Below are 23,635 nucleotides of genomic sequence, written 5' to 3' on the forward strand. Positions count from 1 at the left end.
CATCTCAAAAAGTACATCACACTCGTGAAATAGATGAAAAATAACCTAAACTACATATTTTGTACTTCCAAACGAACTTCCCGTGAAATATTTCATATTTTCATAGTTGCAATTAAATTTAACAATCAGAGTTTGATAAATATCGGATGTAGATTGAAAGTGCTCATTTTTTGACAAACTTAAAGGACTAAAACTATTCAAGTGATAGTTAAAAGGACTATTTTGAATGTACCACCTAAGATAAAGGATCACTTTTATCATTTTCTCTATGTTTTTGGGAAGAATTAGGTATAGATGACCTTTTAGTTGTAAAATTAGTATAGGCGACTCATGGGACCACTTGAAAGCAAAATCCAATTAAATTTGGGATTAATAAAATTGGGGTTCAAAATGTATTTTTTCAAACTTCTTAATCTTTTACAAAATATAAAAAGACCCCAACTTAATCCAAAAAACCCACCAACCCCCTTTTCCTTCTCCCACCTCTCCCCCCGCCCCACACCCCCCCCCCCCCCAATTTTATTTTTTCTTCGTTGTAAAAGTCTTGATTTTTTATTTGCTTTTTCACCAGCCACCCCCCTCCTCCTCCCACCTCTCCCCCGCCCCCACCAATATTTTTTAATTTATTTTCTTTTTTACCAGGCGCCCCCTTCTCCTCCTCCAACCCCTCCCCCCCCCCCCTCAAATTATTTTTTTTTAAAACAAATTGATTTTCTTTATTTGTTTTTTCATCTCCCTCCTTCTCCTCCCAACACCCCCCCCCCCCCAATTTTTTTTTTAACCAGTCCCCACCCCTTCCCCCTAATTTTTTTTTTAAATTTTGATTTTCTTTATTTATTTTTTCATCCCCTCCTCCTCCTACCCCCTCCCCCCCCCCCCTCGAATTTTTTTTACCAGCCCCCACTCCTCTCCCCCCCCCCCCCCCTCCAAAAAAAATTTAAAATTTTTTGAAAAGTTTTTCTTTTTGTTTTATTGCCCCCCCCCCCCCCCCCTACCCTTTCGGAAAAAAAAGTTTTTTTTTTTTTTAATTTTTGCACCACAACCCCCCCCCCCCCCCCCCACCCCCACAAAATGATATTTCTTGAAAAGAAGTTTTGAATTTTTTTTTTTTTTGGTTTCTTACTTCCCCCACCCACCCAAAAAAAATAATTTTGTTTTTTAAAAAAAAGTTTCGAAAAGTTTTTATTTTTGGTTTTTTGTAACCCCCCCTCACTCCAAAAAAAAAATTGAAAGGAAGTTTTGATTATTTTTTTTGGTTTAGGAAAAGTTTGGATAAAATTGTTGTTGTTGTTGTTAGGTGTTTGTAGTGAAACAGATGATTTTTCTGTTGTTGTCCTGGTATGGTTCAGGGTTTAGGAAAATATATCCAACAGATAGTTTTTTTGTTCTTGTCCTGGTATTTATCTGGTTCCACTTGTAGAAGATAACCAACAGATTTGTAGTTGTTGCAACAAGTTCTACACTTCTTGCAAAAAGTAAACAATCTGTTGCAACGACTCACTAATCTGTTGGACATAACTTCAGTTATTTGCTTCTGTTTGTAGAAGATATCCAACAGATTTTTAGTTGTTGCAACAAGTTCTAGACTTGTTGTAACAAATAGACAATCTGTTGCAACAACTACAAATCTGTTGGACATAACTTTAGTTATTTGGTTCTGTTTGTAGAAAGATCCAACAGATTTTTAGTTGTTACAACAAGTTCTACGCTTGTTGTAACAAGTAAACAATCTGTTGCAACGACTCACTAATCTATTGGACATAGCTTCAGTTATCTGGTTCTGTTTGTAGAAGATATCCAACAGATTTTTAGTTGTTGCAACAAGTTCTACACTTGTTGCAACAAGTAGACAATCTGTTGCAACAACTACAAATCTGTTGGACATAACTTCAGTTACTTGGTTCTGTTTGTAGAGAATATCCTACAGATTTGTAACTGTTGCAACAAGTTCTACACTTGTTGCAACAAGTAGACAATCTGTTGCAACAACTATAAATCTGTTGGACATAGCTTTAGTTATCTGGTTCTGTTTGTAGAAGATATCCAACAGATTTTTAGTTGTTGCAACAAGTTCTACATTTGTTGTAACAAGTAGACAATCTGTCGCAACAACTACAAATCTGTTGGACAAAGCTTCAGTTATTTGGTTCTGTTTGTAGAGGATATACTATAGATTTGTAATTGTTGCAACAAGTTCTACACTTGTTGCAACAAGTAGACAATTTATTTATGAATCAGCAAATATTGAGGAAAGATATAGTTAAATTGGCAGCCAAACTGACAATCAATCCTCAAAAAGAGATGAAGAACAGAGCCAAGAAGCAGTATATACAAACAATTGCTTAAATTATTATAAAAACTAAAAAAATATGTCGCAACAGATGAGTTAATTGTTGCAACAGATCATACACTTGTTGAAGAAGTTGCAACAAGTTACTAATCTGTTTCAACAGATGGATCAGTTTAAACAAGTCACTAATCTGTTTAGACAAGTTGCCTAAATGATTGCAACAGATCATATGGTTGTTGAAGAAGTTGCAACAAGTTACTAATCCGTTCCAACAAGTAACTAATATGTTTAAACAAGTTACTAATCTGTTTAGACAAGTTAACTAAATGATTACAATAGATCATACAGTTGTTGAAGAAGTTGCAACAAGTTACTAATCCATTCCAACAAGTAACTAATCTGTTTAAACAAGTTACTAATTTGTCTAGAAAAGTTGCCTAAATGATTGCAACAGATCATACATTTGTTAAAGAAGTTGCAACAAATTACCAATCTGTTTCAACAAGTTACTAATCTGTTCCAACAAGTAACTAATATGTTTAAACAAGTTACTAATCTGTTGCAACAGATAGTACAATTATGGAAGAAGTTGCAACAAATTACTAATTCGCTCCAACAAGTAACTAATCTGTTTAAACAAGTTACTAATCTGTTGCAACAAATCATACAGTTGTGGAAGAAGTTGCAACAAATTACTAATGATTTTAGTAGATATATATATTGATCACTAAATATGGTTGATTTCCATTGTTTATCACTAAATATGGGTGAATCAAGTAGTTCACACCAATTCACTCTAATGATCACTCCATTTAGTGCATATTGGATTTAGTTGATCATCTATCCTGACTCAAAACACCATCAAATTGCTTAAGTATATATATTGATTAATAAATATGGTTGATTTCCATTGTTTATCACTAAATATGGGTGAATCAAGTAGTTCACATCAATTCACTCCAATGATCACTCCGTTTAGTGCGTATTGGACTTAGTTGATCATCTATCCTGACCTAAAACACCATTAAATTGCTTAAGTATATATATTGATTAATAAATATGGTTGATTTCCATTGTTTATCACTAAATATGGTTGATTTCCATTGTTTATCACTAAATATGGGTGAACCAAGTAGTATTTGTTGCAACAGGTGTAGTATCTATTGCAGCAAGTGTATTATCTATTGGAACAACTGTAGTATCTGTTAGAACAACTGTAGTATCTCTTGCAATAACTGTAGTATCTGTTGCAGCAACTATGGTATATGTTGCAGGAACTGTTGTATCTGTTCTAAGAATACACTTAGAATTGCCCATCTAATCCATTAAGGATGTTAGTAGATATATATATATATATATCGTTGATTTCATTTGTTTAACACTAAATATGGGTGAATCAAGTAGTTCACATCAATTCACTCTAATAATCACTCGATTTAGTGCATATTGACTTAGTAGATTATCTTTCCTGACTCAAAATACTAGAAAATTGATTAAGTATTATATATTGATCACTAAATATCGTTGATTTAATTTGTTTATCACTAAATATGGGTGAATCAAGTAGTTCACATCAATTCACTCAAATGATCACTCGATTTAGTGCATACTGACTTAGTAGATCATCTTTCCTGACTCAAAATACATCAAATTGATTAAATATTATACATTGATCACTAAATATAGTTGATTTCCTTTGTTTATCACTAAATATGAGTGAATCAAGTAGTTCACATCAATTCACTCTAATAATCACTCGATTTAGTGCATACTATCTTGGTAGATCATCTTTTCTAACTCAAAATACTATCAAATTGATTAAGTATTATATATTGATCACTAAATATTGTTCATTTCATTTGCTTATCACTAAATACGGGTGAATCAAGTAGTTCACATCAATTCACTCTAATGATCATTGGATTTAGTGCATATTCCTGACTCAAATTACCATCAAATTGATTAAGTATTATATATTGATCACTACTTATCATTAATTTCCTTTGTTTATCACTAAATATCATTGATTCCCTTTGTTGATCACTAAATATGGGTGAATCAAGTAGTATCCATTGCAACAACTGTAATATCTATTGCAACAAGTGTAGTATCTGTTGCAACAACTGTAGTATCTGTTGCGGCAAATGACATAGTTGTTGAACAAATCCTTACTCTTGTTGGATAAAACACAACAAGTTACCCACTTTCTACAACAAGTCACTTGTTGGGAAAACCCCAACATGTAACTTAGTTGCTGCAACAAGGCCTGTCAGTTGTTGCAACAGATTGCTTATTTACTGAAAATCTTTTAGCAGTTGGATAAAACACAAGTTACTAGTTGTTGCAACAGGTCCTGTTACTTGTTGGATAAAACCCAACAAGTTACAGAGCTGTTGCAACAGATTCATTACTTGTTGAAAACTGTTCAGCAATTTATTAACAAAAATACACACATTTGTGATTTGAACACGATCAACAAATCATATAAACTAAGTTCACAAGCACCAAGAACAGAGATTACCATTCTAAAAAAGAATAACATTAGAATATCATAAAATTCCAACAAATAACTATTATTACAACATAGTGCAATTAACAATTATGAAGCATTTCGGCTTGGACAACAACTACAAATCTGTTGGATATTTTCTACAAACAGAACTAAATAACTAAAGCTATGTCCAATAGATTTGTAGTTATTGCAACAGATTGTCTACTTGTTGCCATAAGTGTAGAACTTGTTGCAACAACTATAAATCTGTTGGATATCTTCTATAAACAGAATAAGATAAATACCAGGACAAGAACAAAAATACTATCTATTGGATATCTTTTCCTAAACCCTGAACCATACTAGGACAACAACAAAAAAACCATTTATTTCACTACAAACACACTACAACAACCTGAATTTTATCCAAACTTTTCCTAACCCCCCAAAAAAATCAAAACTTCTTTTCAATATTTTTTTTTGAGTGGAGGAGAAGGGTGGTGCAAAAAAAAAAAAAAAAACTTTTCAAAACTTTTTTTTGGAAGGGTGGGGGGGGGGGGTGGTAGGTGCAAAAAATCAAAAAGAAAAAATTTTCAAATTTGTTTTTAAAAAAGCAATTGGGGGGGGGGGGGGGGGGTAGTGAGGGGTAGGAGGAGGAGGGGGGCTGGTGAAAAAATAAAAAAAATATCAATTTTTTTTTTTGGGTGGGGGAAGGGATGGGAAGAGGAGTGGAGACTGGTAATAAAAAAACTATTTTTTTTTAAATTTGTTTGGGAGGGGGGGTTAGTGAGGGGTAGGGGGAGGGTTGCGAGGAGGAGGAAGAGGGGTGTGAAAAAATCAATTTTTTTTGGGGGGTGGGGGGTGGGGGTAGTGAGGGGTGGGAGGAGGAGCAGGGGCTGGTGAAAAAATAAAAAAAAATTATCAAAACTTTTTAAAATTTTTTTTGGGAGGGGGGGGGGGGGGGGGGGAGGAGGCTGGTAAGAAAAAATCAAAACTTTTTAAATTTTGTTTTTGGAGGGGTGGGGGGAGGATTGTGATGAGGAGAGGGGGGGGGGGGGGCGGAGTGAAAAAATAAATAAAGAAAATGAAAATAAAAAAAAATTGTTTGGAGGGTGGGGGTTGGGTGTGGGGGTAGGGGTGGAGGGAGGGTTGCGAGGAGGGCGGGGTGAAAACACAAATATATTTTTTTTTTTGGGAGGTGCGGGGGTTAGGGGTTGGGAGGAGGAGGGGGGTAAAAAAAAAATGGCGGGGGGCATGGGGGTTGGGGGCGAGGATGGGTCAAAGTGTTAAAAATAAAACTTGAATGTAAAGTGTTAAAAATAAAGTTGAGGGTCAAAGTGTCAAAATAAAAAATTTTGGACAACTTCTAAACCCCTTGATCACTAATAGAAAATTATCACCTCCATCTAATAATTAAAACTTGAGTCAACTCTCCAAAAATTAAAAATTAAAGAGTCATCAATAATTAAATGCCCATGCTTTTGCATAGTGCAAATCTTGGTTAAAACTCCTTAAACCGTACGACTGAATTAATCAACTTTTAATTGGGATTTTCTCTTTTTATCCCCTCTTGTTTAGTTTGATTTTAATTAGTAAGTTATTGCTATTGTTTATCAAGCTAGGTTTCTGTTTTAGTTGTTTAATTTGTAGAGTTAATTCTTTTTTAAATTGATATTATCAGTAAACGTGTCCACACCTAAGATATGTAAAGGTTTTTAACGGGGTTTATAACGTTTGTATCCGTTGTTTCTTTTAAGTTAGATTATCATATTATTTTGTTGTAATTATTGTTCCTTTTTTCATAATGCTTTGTCACACTTTCTATAGTATTTTGCCATGACTTTTTCATTTCCTGTACTCCCCCGTCTCAATTTATGTGGTACCTTTCGAATTTCAAGATTCAAATAAGTATTTTTTTTACCGTACTTTTTTCATATATCTTTTAATTATATTGAGTTGTCAATTATTATGTCTTATAATATTTTTTTATGTAGTTTCTAAATATGTAAATTTTATTTTAAGAAACTGAAAGATTTCATGCCTAAATTCACGGTTAGAATTAAACTGTTTGACTGTCGAAATTTGAACTGTGTCACATAAATTGAGACAGAGGGAGTATTTCTTTTTTCGAACTGCAATGAAATGCTTTTTCTTGAGCCAAGGGTTTATCGAAAACAACGTCTCTACCTCAACAAGGTCGGGGTAAAGTTTGCGTACACTTTACCATCCTCACACCATACTTGTGGGATTACACCGGGTAAGTTGTTGTTGTTATAATGTTACTCATTGCAATGAGATTTTGGGTTTGATGTTTAGATTCTTTCACATGGTACTACAACCAAATTATGATAATCTCATTTTCACTATCATGCTTTTTTAGTATTTCGCCATGGCCTTTTACACTGCTTTGAGTTGCTTGTCCTTGTGTCGAGGGTATATCGAAAACAACCTCTTTACCTTCCAAGGTAGGGGTAAGGTCTGCGTATATTCTACCCTCTCCGGACCCCACATTATGAGATTTCACTGGGTATGTTGTTGTTTGTGTTGTGGGTATGTTGTTGTTTGTTTGTTGTTCCTTTTCACTGTCTTATCTCTACATAGTCTATTGATATCTGCCCTCTCTCTCAATTCAGTCCATTGTTGTAATTGGTCTCGACTTCACCTCTTGTTTGGCTTGATTTAATTAGTAAGTTATTACTGTTTTTCATCAGCTGGATTTGTGTTTTAGCTGTTTAATTTGTAGAATTGGTTCTTTTTGAAGGTGATTTAAGAGGAGATATTGTCAGTAAATTTGTCTCCACATCTTATATATATAAAGGTTTTGTAATGAGATTTGTGTTTGATGCTTAGATTCTTTTACCCTTTTCTCTGCCCTTTTATAATAATTTTACCCCGTACAATAATTTTTCTTTGTAATATTGTAATCTTAATTTATTCTTCAGATTTATTGGTGAGTGACATTGTGAAATAGTACATTCTATCCGAACGCTGTATTAATCAAGACAATATGGTATAATACAATATGAAACGATATGTAACAACCATCAAAAAAAGGTGTTAGTGGTACTTAGTTGGGATTTTCTCGACATAGCCCCTTGTTTGGTCTGATTGTGATCAGTAAGATTATTGTGATTGTTCATCAGCTAAGTTTCTGTTTTAGCTGTTTAATTTGTAGAGTTGATTCTCTTTGAAGGTGATTTAAGAGGAGATATTGTCAGTAAACTTGTCTCCACATCAAATATGTAGAGGTCATTGACGTCGAAAGGATCATGGTGCTTTTATCAGGCCTGGAATATGTGATTTTGGAGCTTTGCAGAAGCAGGGGAGTATGTTCGATTGCTTTTGATTTTGTTCAGTTCTTACTTCATGTTCCTCTTTCGCTTAGTGTCATTGTTGTTTTAATTGGGATTTTATCGACATTGCCTCTTGTTTTGATTGTAATTAGTAAGTTATTACTGTTGTTTTAATTCTGCTACAAGTTTACTGTTGTAACTTGTAGAGTTCAGATAGGTAGAGGTTTTTAATGGGGTTTCACAACCAGTTTAGGTAGAAAAGATTCCATATTCTATGCCAATAGATTCATGACATCCATGTACTGTGTCATCAAATGAGCCACGTTAAGAAAGCCCAAGCTTATACACATTGGAATACAAGGTGCCCCAATAGGGCCCAGATGAAAGACCCAAGCCTACATGAATGAAATGGAATTTTGTCATTTTGGTTTATCTTTAGTGCTTACATTGTTAAACCGTATTTAAAAGTTCGAAACTTCTCCTTTCCTTCGAATTTTCTATGTAATCACATATTACTTACAATAAGATAGGATTACGGATTATTAATAATAAGTTTTTCAAAGATTTGAAATGATTTTTGGAGATTATTTCAAAAAAGTGTTTGTTTATCAAATTTGCCAATTATTTCCCCAAACTCGATATATTTGAAGTTTGAAAAACAGGGATTTGCATTTTTCAAGGTTTCCTTACGAAACTTCAGTTCTGTTTTCTTGTCCAAACACAACTTTAACTACCAAATACCTTTTTTCAACTTCAAATACTATTTTGTTTTCTGATTTCAGCCAAATGATGTCTGCATGCTTACTTAGTTAAATACACGTTCAGTTGTAGAATTTTTATTTTATAAGGGGCTTAATTTTTATTAATTTTAGAAAAATAAGGATTTTATAATGTTACTCATCGCAATGAGATTTTGGGTTTGATGCTTAGATTCTTTCCCATGGTGCCATGATCAAATTTTGATAATTTTTCATAACCGTCTTCTCTCTACATATTCTATCTCAGTTCAGTCCATTGTGTTACTAACTCTATTGCTTACTTTTCTACCTGTTGAGTTGTTTCATTCTTCTTAAAAGAAAAACAAAGAAAAGAAAGAACTATAAAAACAAAGAAAAGAAAGAACTATCTTCTCTCTACCTATTCTATGGTCTTAGGCCCTTTTCTTACTCTTGATTCAGTTTATTGAGCCATTAACTCTGCTTAATGCACACATCTTAGCCTGTTAAGTATAATCGCTCTACTCGAAGCTCATTCTTCAACTTGTTGAGTTATTCATTCTTTAAAAGATTAGAAAAGAATCGAGCTACAGGTGGAGAGGATGTAGTTAGCTGCGACGTCGAGATTATTTTATATATGAAAACTATAAATCTCATCTTTTCTAATTTATAGGAACAGTCACATCCGACAGACTGCCTCTTCGTTGGGCTCCATTATGATCATTTTGCTTGCACTGTAGTCCCTCCTAGTTTTCTTGATCTGAAGAGATGATTATTTTTGCATTGCTAACCATATAACCCTACCATATCTTTGGCTTTTCCCCTGTTTTTCCGCAGTTGCTTTTTATGGTGTCTGCTTGCTATGTTGTCCCATCTTATCACGTCTATCTTCCCAAAATAGATTATGTTTCTAAAGATAGTAACTCTGTCCAGTCTGCTGCTTCAATTGTTGCAGAGTTCAGGGGTGACATCAGGCACATGTTTAATGGTGATGATATCTTTGAGGGGGACTGGGTTCTTTGGTGCTGTTGGTAGCAGCATAATCTTCGGCAAACTGCTCTAGCACTATTTCCTAGGAGAACTCTGGAGAGCAGATGGACCATTTGGTCTTACACGTTAAGTAGGATTGTTGGTCCTTATTTACTTCTTAGTTTTTGCATTCTTATCCTTTTATTTTGATTGTCATACCTTCTTTTAAGTGGACTGGATTTGTTTATGATTATTCTCTGTTTCTAGATGGTCATGGGAATATTTTCAGAAACACCTTATCTATGTTATTTTGTTGGTTATTTGCTCGAGCCTTCTGTATTTTATCTCTAGTTGAACAGCACATATGGTTTTATTTCTTGCGATTTTCTCTTTTTTGCCTAAATATTTGCTGATTCTTCTTATATTCGATTGTCTTCTATTTAAGCAAAATCTTACATTCATCAAACTTTTGTCCCTGACATAGATAGTGTTGATCAAAGTCTGGAACACACTCATATTGCACCTCTTACCAGAATCCCTCTTCTTTGGATTATCTGTAATTTCATAATCCACCTACGTATATTTTTTGTCGCCTTTGCCAAGTTGATCTTGCTTCTTGTCTCATCCACATTAGCTTGTGGCTTAGTTTGTTTAGCTACATTAGGAACCAAAGAAACTTCAATTAATTTTAATTGAAGACCTGGCGGTCAAAAGGCTATTTCATAATTCAGTAATTTTTTGGCAGCACAGTCATCGGAAGCTTTACTTCTAATAAAGGAAAATGCGTCTACTGATTAGTGAGTTTCACTAGAATTTTCGATGGATAGATCAATCACCATTTCCTCCATTTAGTAAAGAAAATATAACCACCCTTTTCCTTGTCGCCATCAATATTGCCGCTCACCCCTCCACTCTCGTGGTCACCACCAGCCAATAAGCCTTCCTCCCCCCCTACTGTTGATCCCTTTTTTTTTTCTTTTTCTGTTATTGATTGAATTTTAAGAATAGTACTGATACATATTTGATACGCTGATGTTTTGTCAATATTATGCAAGTCTGGTCAATATTATAGTTGGAGCATTCTTGTCTAGTTTCAGTATGGCATAAGATTCAACTAGATGAGTTTTTTTTTTTTAATTTTTTTTTTTTTTTTAATGGGATCAGCATTTGAGTATAGAAGAGTTTAGTGTTGATCTCAATAGAGTGCCATTGCTGAGGTGGCTGACGAAATGCAAATTCAATGTGTAATTTATCTATGAAACTAAAAGATGCAGACTGTAGTGATAAATTTTTGTTATTTATTAAGGTCTTTTGTCAATATTGCTTTATCAGATGGACTTTAGCTTAGGATTTTGGTTTGCAATGTCTTTTGTGTAACCATTTTATCTAAAAGTGTAATCGTTAGAGAGCACATTTTTATTTACTTGATCATGTTTTCAACAATATCATTACAGAGATATAATGTGAAAAGAAAAGATGCACCAATGAAATTCAGGTAAGGTCAGACACTGTACTTATAGGACATTTTACTTCAGTTAAAACCATTATTAACTTAGACAACAATCAAATTAAAGGGTTATCGAGCAAGTGATTTTAATTGGAAGCCATAATCAACTAGCCAACCATCAATTTAAAGCCTTACCAAAAAGAGTATAAATTGGATACCTAGCTAGCCAAGTCTTTCACAGTGATGTTATAGCTTTTACAAGCCTGTTAAGGAAAGCAGTTTAATAAAAACTAAAACTGAAAGACAAAGAAGATGAATGGGTGTCAACTACAATAGGTAGTGGAGTAGTGGATGTTGAAAACTATAGGAACATAATTACTAAAAGGAATCTTAAATTGCTAATGTAATGAGTATTCTAATATGGAAAGTAAAATCTAGTAACATACCAAACTTTTAATGAGAGTATAAATTGTAGATTTTCTTGCAAATGTATTCACACTTGATTGTACCAGTGGGAGAGGGGAACATTTCTTTTCCTTTTTTTTGGTTCGAGGGTGAACATCTGTAGATCTGACCCGTACCGCTCTGAATAAAACCATCTAGAACACCTGCGGCGATTGCCATTATTCATTTTGACAATATAGATCTTCATTTACATCGTCATTATTCAGTTTGAAAAGATGAGGATTTTGGTGGTGGATGATGGTGTTGTTGCTACGATACTAAGGACCTGTAACTACCAAGGTACGTGTACCAAATCTTTGGCGATGTCGTCGCCGTCTTCCTCTTTTTTCATCCCCTGATTTGGTGTGGATTCTGGCACGCATGAATTGCTTTTTTCTTTCCCTAATTTTATATACCCTAGATTTTTTTATTTGGCGAGAGTTTGACATGCCCTGAGTTGAAAGTGGTAAGATTTAGATCTTCAAGTAACATGATATATGAATTCAATTTACTTATCAAATGTACCAAAATTGTTCGTACTTCCTTTTTAGGAACAAGAAATGGAACAATTAACTTAAGGTGCCACTTTACTTAGTTAGATCTTCTTTGGATCCGATGTGTGTGCGCCTTGTTGAAGAATGAAAGGGGAATCACAACAATTGACCACTTATTGAGCCGAGGGTCTATCGGAAAGAACCTCCCTACCCTCACAAGGTAGGGTAAGGTCTGTGTGCACTCTACCCTCCCCAAACCCCACCTATGGGATTATACTAGATATGATGTTGTTGTCGTGTTCGTTGTAGTCAAAGACATAGAGGAGTCTCTCCATACATTGGTTGAAATGTCCTTTAACCAAGTATCCAATACTAATGCCAATATCAGCAAATTAACATTCTTTTGTGTTTTTCAAACTCCACATATTCTTCTATTGTTAAAGGGCCAATTATTTCAGACCAACGAAGGCCTTGCCTGCCCTTCTCAAACTCCCCCACTTAACTAATTTCTATATAAGCTCATGATATTGTGCGAATTTTCAAGACACAATTTCTTTTCCTTTTCCGGTTTGTAGTAAGAATGTTTTTTTAGATTCACGAGAAACAGAAGAAGGAACTTAATGAACGAACTTTAAGTACATCCTTATTTATGGAATTGTCTTTATTTACGATAACCACAATAATAGATCTAAGATCAGCATATGTTTGGAAAATGTAGTTCCCTTGATTTGGCTATTAATCCTGATGTCAGAACTTATAAGCAACTTAGCAGATATTGGTATTTCGATTTTAAAATGTTTCTTTATGGAGTAGTTGTCATTTCCTCTTCATAATACATCTAATCAATAAACTATTTTGCTTTTACTCCAGTTACGACTGTCAAATATCCAATGGATGCTTTGTCTACACTTTCGCTCAAAGGCGATTCTTTTGATCTCGTTGTCACCAATGTGCACGTGCCTGATATGAATGGCTTTGATTTCCCACAAGTGATAACCCAAGGATTTGAGCTACCTGTTGTGTGTGAGTTTGGTTCTTTTTTCTTTTTGCAATTTCTTTTTCTCCATAGAATGTTCAGTATTCTATTAATTGGTCTTTAAAAGAAAGGTTTGTGATTTAAGTTTATGTACTAAATGTCAGTGAACTCAGCTGATAACAAAGATGGTTCCAAATTGAAAGGACTAAAAAAGGTTAAGGTTGAGTGGACAACGTCACTTCACCACAAATTCCTGGTAGCCATCATAGAGATTGGGTTAGACAGTAAGTTGTTGCTAGCATATTCAAATTAATAAAAGAGTTTCTCTAAGGTGTCAAACAGAAAGGAACGTTAAGTTTCCAATATTTTGTTACCTGAATTTTCACGCAGAAGTTACGCCATTGAAGATTCTTGATCACATGAAAGTCCCTGGATTGACTAGAGACAATGTAGCCAGCCATCTGCAGGTTTACTTCTAAATACATATGTTTAACTATAATCAGTATGGTTTTTGCTTATTAAATAAGTGAAGTAATGTTTGATTCCTGTATTGCTTCTCTTGAACTAGTGCATAATCTTATAGAATAGGAAAACTCAGATTTTCGTATTTGTTTCACTTCAATTATTAAGATGTTCTTGACTATCAATATGCAATATTAACCATCAATTAGCTTTCTATCATTAGAACCTCGCTTTGATTTTTATATATAATGACAATGTAATACCCTTTAATGCAAGTAATACTAACCGCTTCTTATTACAGTACATTACCTTTTTCTCTTCAGTTTAGAAATAAATTTAGCATCAATTAATTTTTAAAATGGACAACTGTTCACTCTTAATAGGGTCTTTTTTTGGTAATCAACTGTCAGAATTATTACCAAAGAGTTGTATGTACAGAAAAAACTCAAACCTACTTGGACAGAATTCCCAAGTTAGCAGTAACAATGTTCCCAGCTTCTATTCAACTAGCACCCCTAATGATAGAAATTTAATTGTCTAATTCTTCCTGCTAGCTTTGGCTGCATAGAAATTCTACTGATGGATTCTTGTATTATCAACCTAATGATCACCTCAGGGCTCCTCTGCTTCTGTTGAAAGACTCTCAAATTGCCAAATGTGGATGGGTGCGTGTCAGATCCTCCAAAAGTAGTGCATTTTTGGAGGATCTGACACGTGTGTGACAACATCTTTGAAGAGTCCGAGAAACATAAAAATACAGTAAATGCTGCCTGCCAAAACTGTTCTGTAGACTTCATCCTTTGCTTTTTTGTCCTTCAGCGTGAGTGTCAGCCCACCTCTTCTCTTCAGACCAGCTGATTGATTGTCTATGGTACCCCTGCCAATATAGGATATTGGTCCATATAGCAAATGTGGTGGAGCACTTGAAAAGCAAATGGTCCACAGTTTCATTAATCCACACCACATAGAGGGCACACCCTATTTTCAATCATTCCTCAGTGGTATAATCTGTCTCTGGTGTATAGTTTTCCAAGATTTGCTACATATAGCATGAGTATACCTTGGTGCTCCTTGGTTAGTGAAAATCATCCTTCTCCAAGAAACTTTCTGGGAGGTTGCCTCTTAGTTGGAACTTGGAAGAAATCAAAACCAACCTCTTCCATGGTTTCTTTGCCTTGAAGATCTTTTGCATGAGCCATGGTGCCTGCTTAGGAATGATCTCCCATATTTGCTGATCCTTTTCATAATAGATGTGCACCCACCTTACCTGCAATTTGTCTTTTTTATTGCGTAGATTCCAAAGCATTTTGCATACAGCAGCCTTATTCCATGTGCCCAGGTTAATAATGTTCAAACCATCAGCTGCTCTGGGTAAGCATAATGTCTCCCAGGCTATCATTGCTTTTCTTGATACATCCTGAGAACCTGTCCACAGAAACCTTCTACATAAGGCTTCAATCTGTTTCATTATCTTCTCTGGCGTTTATGAAAATCTGTGACCAATAGGTTTGAATTGAATAAATCACAGATTTCAGCTGCAACCTCCCTGCTTAAGAAAAGAATTAGTTGTCCAAGTTGTGATTCTATCAACAATTTTGTCCAGTAAAGGTTGATTTTGGATAACAGATTTTTTTTTTCCGTGCTAAGTGGTACTCCTAGATATCTGAATGGTAAGCTCCCTTTTGAGAATTCAAGCCTGTTTAGGATAATCTGATGAGTATCATGAACACCTCCCAAATAGGTGGATACGACAACAACAACAACAACCCAGTGAAATCCCACATCGTGGGGTCTGGGGAGGGTAGAGTGTACGCAGACCTTACTCCTACCAAGGTAGGACGGCTGTTTCCGAAAGACCCTCGGCTCAGTAAAAGCATAAAAGAAGTCAGATAAGGTTAAAAGATTCGGATAAGAGATTCAAAGCGATATGGAAATGAAATAATGCAAGCGTCACAGATTACACGGGATAATCAAAGCACAGGAAATAACAGATAATAGCAGAAATCGGAGCAGATAACACAGGATAATCAAAGCACAGGAAATAACAGATAATAACAGAAATCGGAGCACAAGAAATTATATTGCAATAATGCGACTACTAATAAGAACGGATAATGAGACTATCTACTAGCCTTCTACCCTAATTTGGGTCCTCCAAACCCTCCTATCTAAGGTCATGTCCTCGGTAAGCTGTAGTTGCGCCATGTCGTGTCTAATTACCTCTCCCCAATACTTCTTCGGCCTACCCCTACCTCGTCTGAAACCATCCATGGCCAACCTCTCACACCTCCGCACTGGGGCATCTGTGTCTCTCCTCTTCACATGCCCAAACCATCTCAATCTCGCTTCTCGCATCTTGTCTTCCACCGAGGCCACCCCTACCTTATCCCGAATATCCTCATTCCTAATCCTGTCATTCCTGGTGTGGCCACACATCCATCTCAACATTCTCATCTCGGCAACTTTCATCTTTTGAACGTGAGAGATCTTAACTGGCCAACACTCCGCCCCGTACAGCATAGTCGGTCTAACCACCACTTTGTAGAACTTGCCCTTAAGTTTTGGTGGCACCTTCTTGTCACATAGCACTCCGGAAGCAAGCCTCCATTTCATCCACCCTGCCCCAATACGATGTGTGACATCATCGTCAATCTCCCCGCTATTTTCCCTATATTAGCCACCAACCCTGATGCTTTAGAAAACAGTTGGAAACAGTCATACAACATCACTGATTTTGCATCTATGGATACTTGGCACATTTTGGATGAAAATTGAACTCAGGATCCTTTCCAAGTTGTTTCAGCATTCTACTAAAATATTCCGTAGCCATTACAAAAGAAAAGGGGATAAAAGCTCCGCTTGTCTCAACCATTTCTTTGCTGGAAAATCCCTTTTCAACTCTCAATTGATAGTAATTCAATAGGAGACTGTTGTAAGACATTCCGTGATTCACCCTATGAACTTTGCTGGAAAGTTCAAGGCTGTGAGAACCTGCTTCATAAATTCCCACTCCACTGAATCATATGCCTTCTGCACCTCCTCCTTGAGCATGCATCTTGGAGACATCCCTCTCTTCCACAACCTTTGATCATCTCATGACTTAATATTATGTTATCTGTAATCACTCTTCCTGGAACAAAAGCTGCCTGGCTACTATCAACTATCTGAGGCATGACTTCCTGTAGTCTAGTTGTGATTATCTTTGATATAATTGTGTACCGGATAGTACAACAGGATATAGGTCTGAGTTCTCTGACATTGGTTGGATTTCCTTACTTTTGGTTTGAGTGTCACACTTGTCCAATTCACAGGTTTGTAAAGTTTCTGTCTTACTGAAAAACTCCAGTACTGCATCTATTATTTCTTCTCCAATAATTGGCCATGCCTTTGTGATGAATAAGGCATTAAATCCATCATGTCATAGGGCTTTCATGTCTTCTGTTCCTCTTACTGCTTGGAGGACCCCTGGTGATAGGACAGAGAGGGCTCTGGTGGTAGGACAGATCAGCTTCAACTGCTGTTTCCTATTCAAAATATGTTCCTCTTTCATGACATTGGGTTGAATAGCAGGAATACTGGTAGCTGCTGATCCAAGAAATCTTTATAAAAGTTTATAATCTCCTCTTTTACATCCTTTGCGCAGTAGTTTTCCTTCATTATTTATCAAAGATCTTATCTTGTTATGGGCCCTTTTATTCTTCAGACTTGCATGGAATTAAGCAGCATTTGAATCCCCTAGTTTTAACCAGTGACTCTTGATTTTTGCTTTAATGCACTTTCCTCAATCACTGCCCACTTCCTCGGGTTCTTTTCATGTTCCAGAAGTTCCTGATGATTCCAATCTTGCATTTGTCTTTGTACTCCTATAAGCCGCTCCCTTACATTTAGTACTCTGGTTGTGATTCCTCTAAACTCTCTGTTATTTTGCCCCTTCAATCCTGTCTTTACTTTTTTCAATTTCTTCCATATCTTGGTCATGCTGGATCCATTGATGTTACGTCTCCAACCTTCTGAGACAACCAAATTGAAATGTTTATGCTCAGCTAGCCAGTTGAAAAACTTGAAAGGTCTAGCGACCTTCCTTGGATGTCCCTTAAGTTCTAAACAAAGTGGGGGGTTATCAGAAAAGAGAGCTCCATCAGTATAGCATGCAGGAAAGGTAATCTCATCATCCACTCAGCATTTACCCTAGCTTTGTCAATCTGACTAAAAATATGGCCATTGATCCATGTGTATTCCCTTTCCAGTATCTAGCATGAAATTCCTGAAATCTCTCACTTCGACCTCTTGTACACTATTCCATTGGATCTTCACGAACATCTGTTATGGCATTGAAATCATCCATCAGAAGCCAGGGTTCTTCATGCTACTGGCCAGCAATTTCGATCCTCTCCATAGTGACTTTCTGTCTTCAATTGTATGGAGACCGTAAATAGCTGTAAACTTGAACCCAATACATGAATTACACCATGAATAAACTGATCCTCTATCATCTCCTCATTAAAGGATATATAGGAAGGATCCCATAACAACCAAATCCTTCCTTTCCCAGTAGAGCTATCATTAGAGCACCATTCCCAACCTTTTACAGGCTTCTTCATAATTTGGTTTGCTGCTCTTTTCTTTACTCGATTTTCAACTATGGCTATCATTGCCACTTTATTATCTCTTAGGAACTTAATCAGTTCCGTTTGTTTTATAGGCTTGATTCAAGCCTCTTACATTCCATGTCACTATTTTCATCTAGGAATGAAAGGTAATTCCACTCCCTCCTCGTTCTCCCCACTACATTGGCCATTGTCCTGGTGCACCTTTTGTTTATTGTATGGGGTCTTCCCAGTAATGTCTGCTAAGGGACCAAAGCCATTCACTAAAGTTACTTGATTGCTTTTGATTATTTGGCTCCCTTTTGCTGCAGCTTTCTTCCTTACCTCACTCTATTCCTCTCCTTTATCTTGCTCCTTTTCAATTGTATTCTGAGGTGGCTGGGGTGCATTGTTCAATTGGACCTCCTCTGGTTGGTCCTTGATTGTGAGAAGGCCTTTTGATTTCCATTCCTTCTTTTGTACCTTTGGCTTATTTTGTGTCTCTATTTGTTTCTGATTCCCTTTTTTGCAATCATGACCCAACTTCAAGCTGCTACCATAGTAGATAGGCTTCTAGTCATACAGAACCATTTCATCAAAACATCTACCATTTGGTAATTTATTGAACCACAATCAAACAAGCAAGATAAGATAACAAGGATATGATTAAAAAATAGAAATGAGGGGCAATATACTTTAGAAGAAAAGAAGGGATAATCTAACAATTAGAGATGAAAGCAAGATAAGATAACAAGGATATCAACAAAAAATGTTGTTGTAAGGATTTATCTCTGACAGGTGATGTCCAATCTCCATTTTTCGTTGGTAAAGTAGGCCATGCATCTTTCTTTCCTGTGTCCCCGACCAGAATTTGGCCTTCTATTACCCCTTGCGTATTCTTCCCACTGTCCAGCCCATTCAGATCTGCCGTCGTCGCTTTCTTTTGCAGCCTTCCCCTCCTCATTCCAGCCTAACTTGCGCTCTTGTTTTCCAATGTAATAGTGTTAACGTGCGCCGAGAGAGAGAACTTCAGTGACTACTTTAATGACATTTCAAATCATTCCACCCTGAATAGGGGCTATTAGTTTCTAAAGCTCGTGTTATGAGATGATTGCCATTAATGTTATAAAACAATTTGAACTCTTATGAATAAAAAATGAAACAAGAATAAATGAAGGAGCTTAAGTTCTATGCATTGACGGTGTAAAAAATATTTACATAATCAGGTCGCTTGTAAGACCATTACAGTTAGATCTTATGATAAGAATTGCTAATTGGTAATATGGTAAAATGATAAATAACCTGCTATCATAGGTTAAACTATACTAATAATGAACAAAAATATACTATCATATGTTAAACTTTACTAATTGTTTAATTCATTCTAAAAAAAAAACTATACTAATAATTCAAAGATATTTAACTCAAGTCCTAAACAATATAGAAAATTCCGTGCATGGTTTGAACTCCACCACTATAGAAGGAGCTTCAGAAGGTTCCTTTTATATCTTGTAAGAAACCACCACTATGTTAGAAACTTAAGAAAGTTCCTTGTATATTGACTTCAGTAAGTATATAAAACTAAAATTATTAGAAATTACGCTGAACTTGTATAAGATTTTTACAGAATCAATAATAAAATTCAAATTTAAAGAGATGAATTTCTTACTAATAATGTGAAAAGTTCTTACCTTAGTGTACTTTCTGGTGCCATTGGTGTACTTTATGTATGAGATTGTAGCATGCTATATATCTTCTTTTACAGGTTACTGGTTCACCTTTATTAGTTACCTCTAGTTGACTTTAAGTAACCTTTTATCTAAGTTTTTTATATTATAAATCAGTGTACATAACATAAATTCAAAAGATACGATGATGCAATGGCTTTAATCTAGCTACTCAGTTAGCATAGTGTGGGGGAAAAGTAATTCTACATTAATAATTAGCTTAATTTAGGAACTTGGTTTGCTGATGACGGAATTGCTGACTTTAAATCGTCATTAATAAAATTGAGGTAGTGTTTTTATTTTGTTCTGTCCTAATCATCAATTCCTCTATTCATTTCAAGCAATTTGTTCTAATTTTGCAGAGATATCGTATTTTCTTGCAACGAGTCACTGATTCATTCTGTAAAACCCAAGCTGCTGACAAAAAATTAGCCAGTAAGGCTGTTCAAGAGAATTGTGGACTGGATGAACAGTTCTTTGAAAACACTCGTAACCCTAGCTCATCGCTTCACACTTCAACAGGTTATCTGACAGGCAATCTACAACATCTGAAGAATAAGTACGTATAATTCCACCAAATAACGACTTTTCTGGCATTAATCTGAGTTTTAAGGCTATATCTATATTTGTTAATGATGTTTGCAGGGGGAAAGAAGTTGATGCTGTGCTCGATCCAGTTTGCAACTCTTCTGTGTTTCACAACATTAATGCTACGCAGCAAGCACAACGCATTGGTGATCTTAGAACTTCTTTCATGAATCAAGGGAATGTTCAACCTCATCAGGTATGCATTACTTGAGCATTTCTCCTTGTCTGATAATTCACATTTTTTCAAGGTTGAACTTGATCTTTTCTCAACTTGAAAACAAATTTGGGACGATTTGAAAATAATCTCTAGATATTTACATCATATTATTCATGCAAGTAGAACTTTTCTCAGAGTTTAATATGCTTGTTGAGGCTCATAATTGAACCTCGTAACTATTTGGTGGATGATACTTATTGTATGAATTTTACTTTGCAAACTCAACCACATCATCACCATGTATGTAGCTAAACAATGAAGATGAGATGAGTGTCAACTTCGATCGTGGTATTAATCAGGACATGGAGGAGAAGGACCCTTTGCAATGATTTGATCAAATACCATCCAAGGCAAGTTTCTTTCTCATCATCTATATAAAGAATACGAGTGCTGCAATGTGTTGGTTTGTTCATTGTAGGTTCTCGTTTGCACGTACATTTTATAATTACCAAGTACCATCATATTTGGCATTTCATTGAAACTCGCCAATGCTTAGAATCAATTTTTGTTAAAAAGAAACTGATTCATCAGCAGAACTAAAGTTCGACAGACAAGAAATAAGTTAAAGTAGTTATGCATTTTTGCATCTATTCTCTTTGTACTTTAGAGTATGTCTAATCCTAGCCTTTGTACCATCGAACTGAATGCATTTGAATCCTAAATCTCTTTTTGTCAATGGACTTATAGTTTGTTTGGCCAAGCTTCTGGGAAGATAAAGTGTTATTATTATTATTTTTTTTAAAATAAGTGCTTATTTTAGAGAATTTAAGTGTTTGGTCTACAAGCTTTTAGGAAAAAACTAAGTGCTTTTGAGTAGTAGCAGAAGTTGTTTTTCAGAAGATGCAAAAAATAGCTTCTCCCGAGAAACACTTTGAGACTAAAAGCACAAATAGTTTATCTAATATTGACAAAAGTGTTTTTCAAATTAATTAGCCGAACACAAAGTGTTACTCTCTAAAAGAACTTTTTTCAAAAGCACTTTTGGCAAAATTACACCAACTACGTAGAAATTTACTCAATCTACGGAGGATAGCGTGTCTCAATTTCATAATGTCCTATCATTGAATTCTTCTGTTTTAGTTAATTTTGTTTTGAACATTGAATTTATGGATTATTAGATGTTAAATGTAGACTAACTAGAAATTTTCTGTTACATTTTTCCAGCAAAGGAAGGACGAAGAATTTTTGGTTTTGGTGCTTGCTTCAAGTCCTTGTGAAGATGAGCAAAGCATATTTAGTTCAATAGAATATTTAAGAGACAGTTTTATAGCAACAAACAATGTTGGTGCCAGAGACAGATTAATGTTTTGCTTTAGTATTTCCTTTTGTGACTCTAGAGATAATGATATGTTTTCAATTTTCAGAGATTAGTACTTTCAAATTTTGATGAATCAATGTGGTAACAGGTTGCTTAAGCTAGTATTTGGTATTCATCGGGTTTTAGTTACCCGCTTTTAGGCTCAACTAATTCAGATTCACGTCAAGAAGTTTCACTCTAAACCGCTCCTTACTAAAGGCAGCTCCATTAAGAGGGCTCGAACTTGAAGCACCCGGTTAAGGATGGAGGGGGTACTTGTCACCCCACCATAACGTTTGGTGGTGCTTCCTTTAGCTATTATAGCATATTATAACGGATATGGGAAGAAAATATCTTTCCACAATTGTTGCATCCTAATTTTTTTGTGAGCCGGTGCAGTAATTTTCTACTCTCAAACTAATTATTATCCCAGGATTACCTATCCTGGCAAATTTTACATCTACTACTCTCAAACTAATTTTTAAATTTAATCTATGATCATGGCTATGTATGATATATGATACCAAATCTGATACGTCCTCGTAAAAAATTGACGCCTTGTTAAATTTGAAAACAATAACTTTACATTTTCTATTTTACACTTATATTTTTTTTATAACCAAACAAATGTTAAGGCATATTTTGTCTGAAGTTTAAAAAGTTATATAGCCACATAAATAATATATCATGTTTAAAAACAAATGTTTCAAAGTCTTCATATTTTTCTTACACTTCATGTTGAGTCAAATTATATCATATAAATTGGTCGTGTTCATCCAATTATCTAAATATTATTGCATAAAATTAGACGAAAATTATACAAATTAATTTTAAACTTACAAGTTACAATTTAAAAAAAAAAAAAAAAGGCAGTACAACTAAAGAGATTACAAAAATAACAAGAATTTGGTAGAAGATACATGAATTTTTCAATTTCAGTCTCGTAAATCTGGAGCGGCTAAACTTATAAAATTTGTATAATTAAGTTATGGCTTTAATATATCTGAAGAGGTTAAACTTACAAAATTTATATACTTGAGATATGACTTTAATGGAGGTGCTCAAATCGACTTTCTATGAACTTGCCGCAAAAATTATTCTGGTGAGTAACTAATAATCAATAAAACAACATAAAGGAAAAAAAAAAAAAAAACGGAGGGACAAGAAATATGTGTCTTCAACTACCACTAGTATGATATATTAGTCAAATTTTCATTTTCAAAAAAAGATATATTGCTCAAATTTAATAACTCCTACTATCAAACTATTTTTCAAAATTTATCTACTAATATTTTATTCTATTTATTGCCAGTATGTAAGATATATTCTATCAAATCTAATGCTCCTAACTCCGTTTAAAAAGGAATGACATATGTTTATATTTGAAAATAATTTAACTTTAAGCTTTTCATTTTATCCTCAATGATAAAAAATTTATACCCAACAAATATTAAACCATACATAAGATCACAAGTTACAAAAAGATTTCTTTACTTAATCTTCGTTTTTAACTAAATATGTATCGTATGAAATAAACGAAAATTATACGATTATTTTAAACTTACAAGTTACAACAACAAAAAAGGGACAGGACAACTAAAGAGATTGCAAAATACCATAAGATTATTTTGTTCAAAA

At 34.9% G+C, this 23,635-nt stretch overlaps 1 protein-coding gene across 8 annotated transcripts; it reads left to right on the forward strand.

Annotated features, from left to right (window-relative positions):
• The first annotated feature begins 6,200 nt into the window (after positions 1-6,200).
• LOC132600783 (putative two-component response regulator ARR21) lies at positions 6,201-22,119 on the forward strand. Of its 8 annotated transcripts, none has more exons than XM_060314169.1 (11): positions 6,201-7,038; positions 7,975-8,107; positions 9,746-9,910; positions 11,878-11,950; positions 13,015-13,167; positions 13,294-13,404; positions 13,511-13,587; positions 20,258-20,454; positions 20,541-20,679; positions 20,949-21,050; positions 21,865-22,119. In XM_060314169.1, the coding sequence occupies exons 4-10, from the start codon at positions 11,887-11,889 to the stop codon at positions 21,027-21,029; spliced, it is 822 nt and encodes a 273-aa protein (XP_060170152.1). In that variant the 5' UTR covers positions 6,201-7,038; positions 7,975-8,107; positions 9,746-9,910; positions 11,878-11,886; the 3' UTR covers positions 21,030-21,050; positions 21,865-22,119. The 8 variants fall into 8 exon arrangements, with proteins under 8 accessions (XP_060170152.1, XP_060170149.1, XP_060170155.1 ...); XM_060314166.1 differs by having other exon boundaries at positions 6,205-7,038; positions 13,285-13,404; XM_060314168.1 differs by lacking the exon at positions 6,201-7,038 and adding an exon at positions 7,103-7,467 and having other exon boundaries at positions 7,957-8,107; positions 13,285-13,404.
• The last annotated feature ends 1,516 nt before the right edge of the window (positions 22,120-23,635 follow it).

Source organism: Lycium barbarum, chromosome 6 (assembly GCF_019175385.1).
Source record: "Lycium barbarum isolate Lr01 chromosome 6, ASM1917538v2, whole genome shotgun sequence".
NCBI lineage: Eukaryota > Viridiplantae > Streptophyta > Magnoliopsida > Solanales > Solanaceae > Lycium > Lycium barbarum.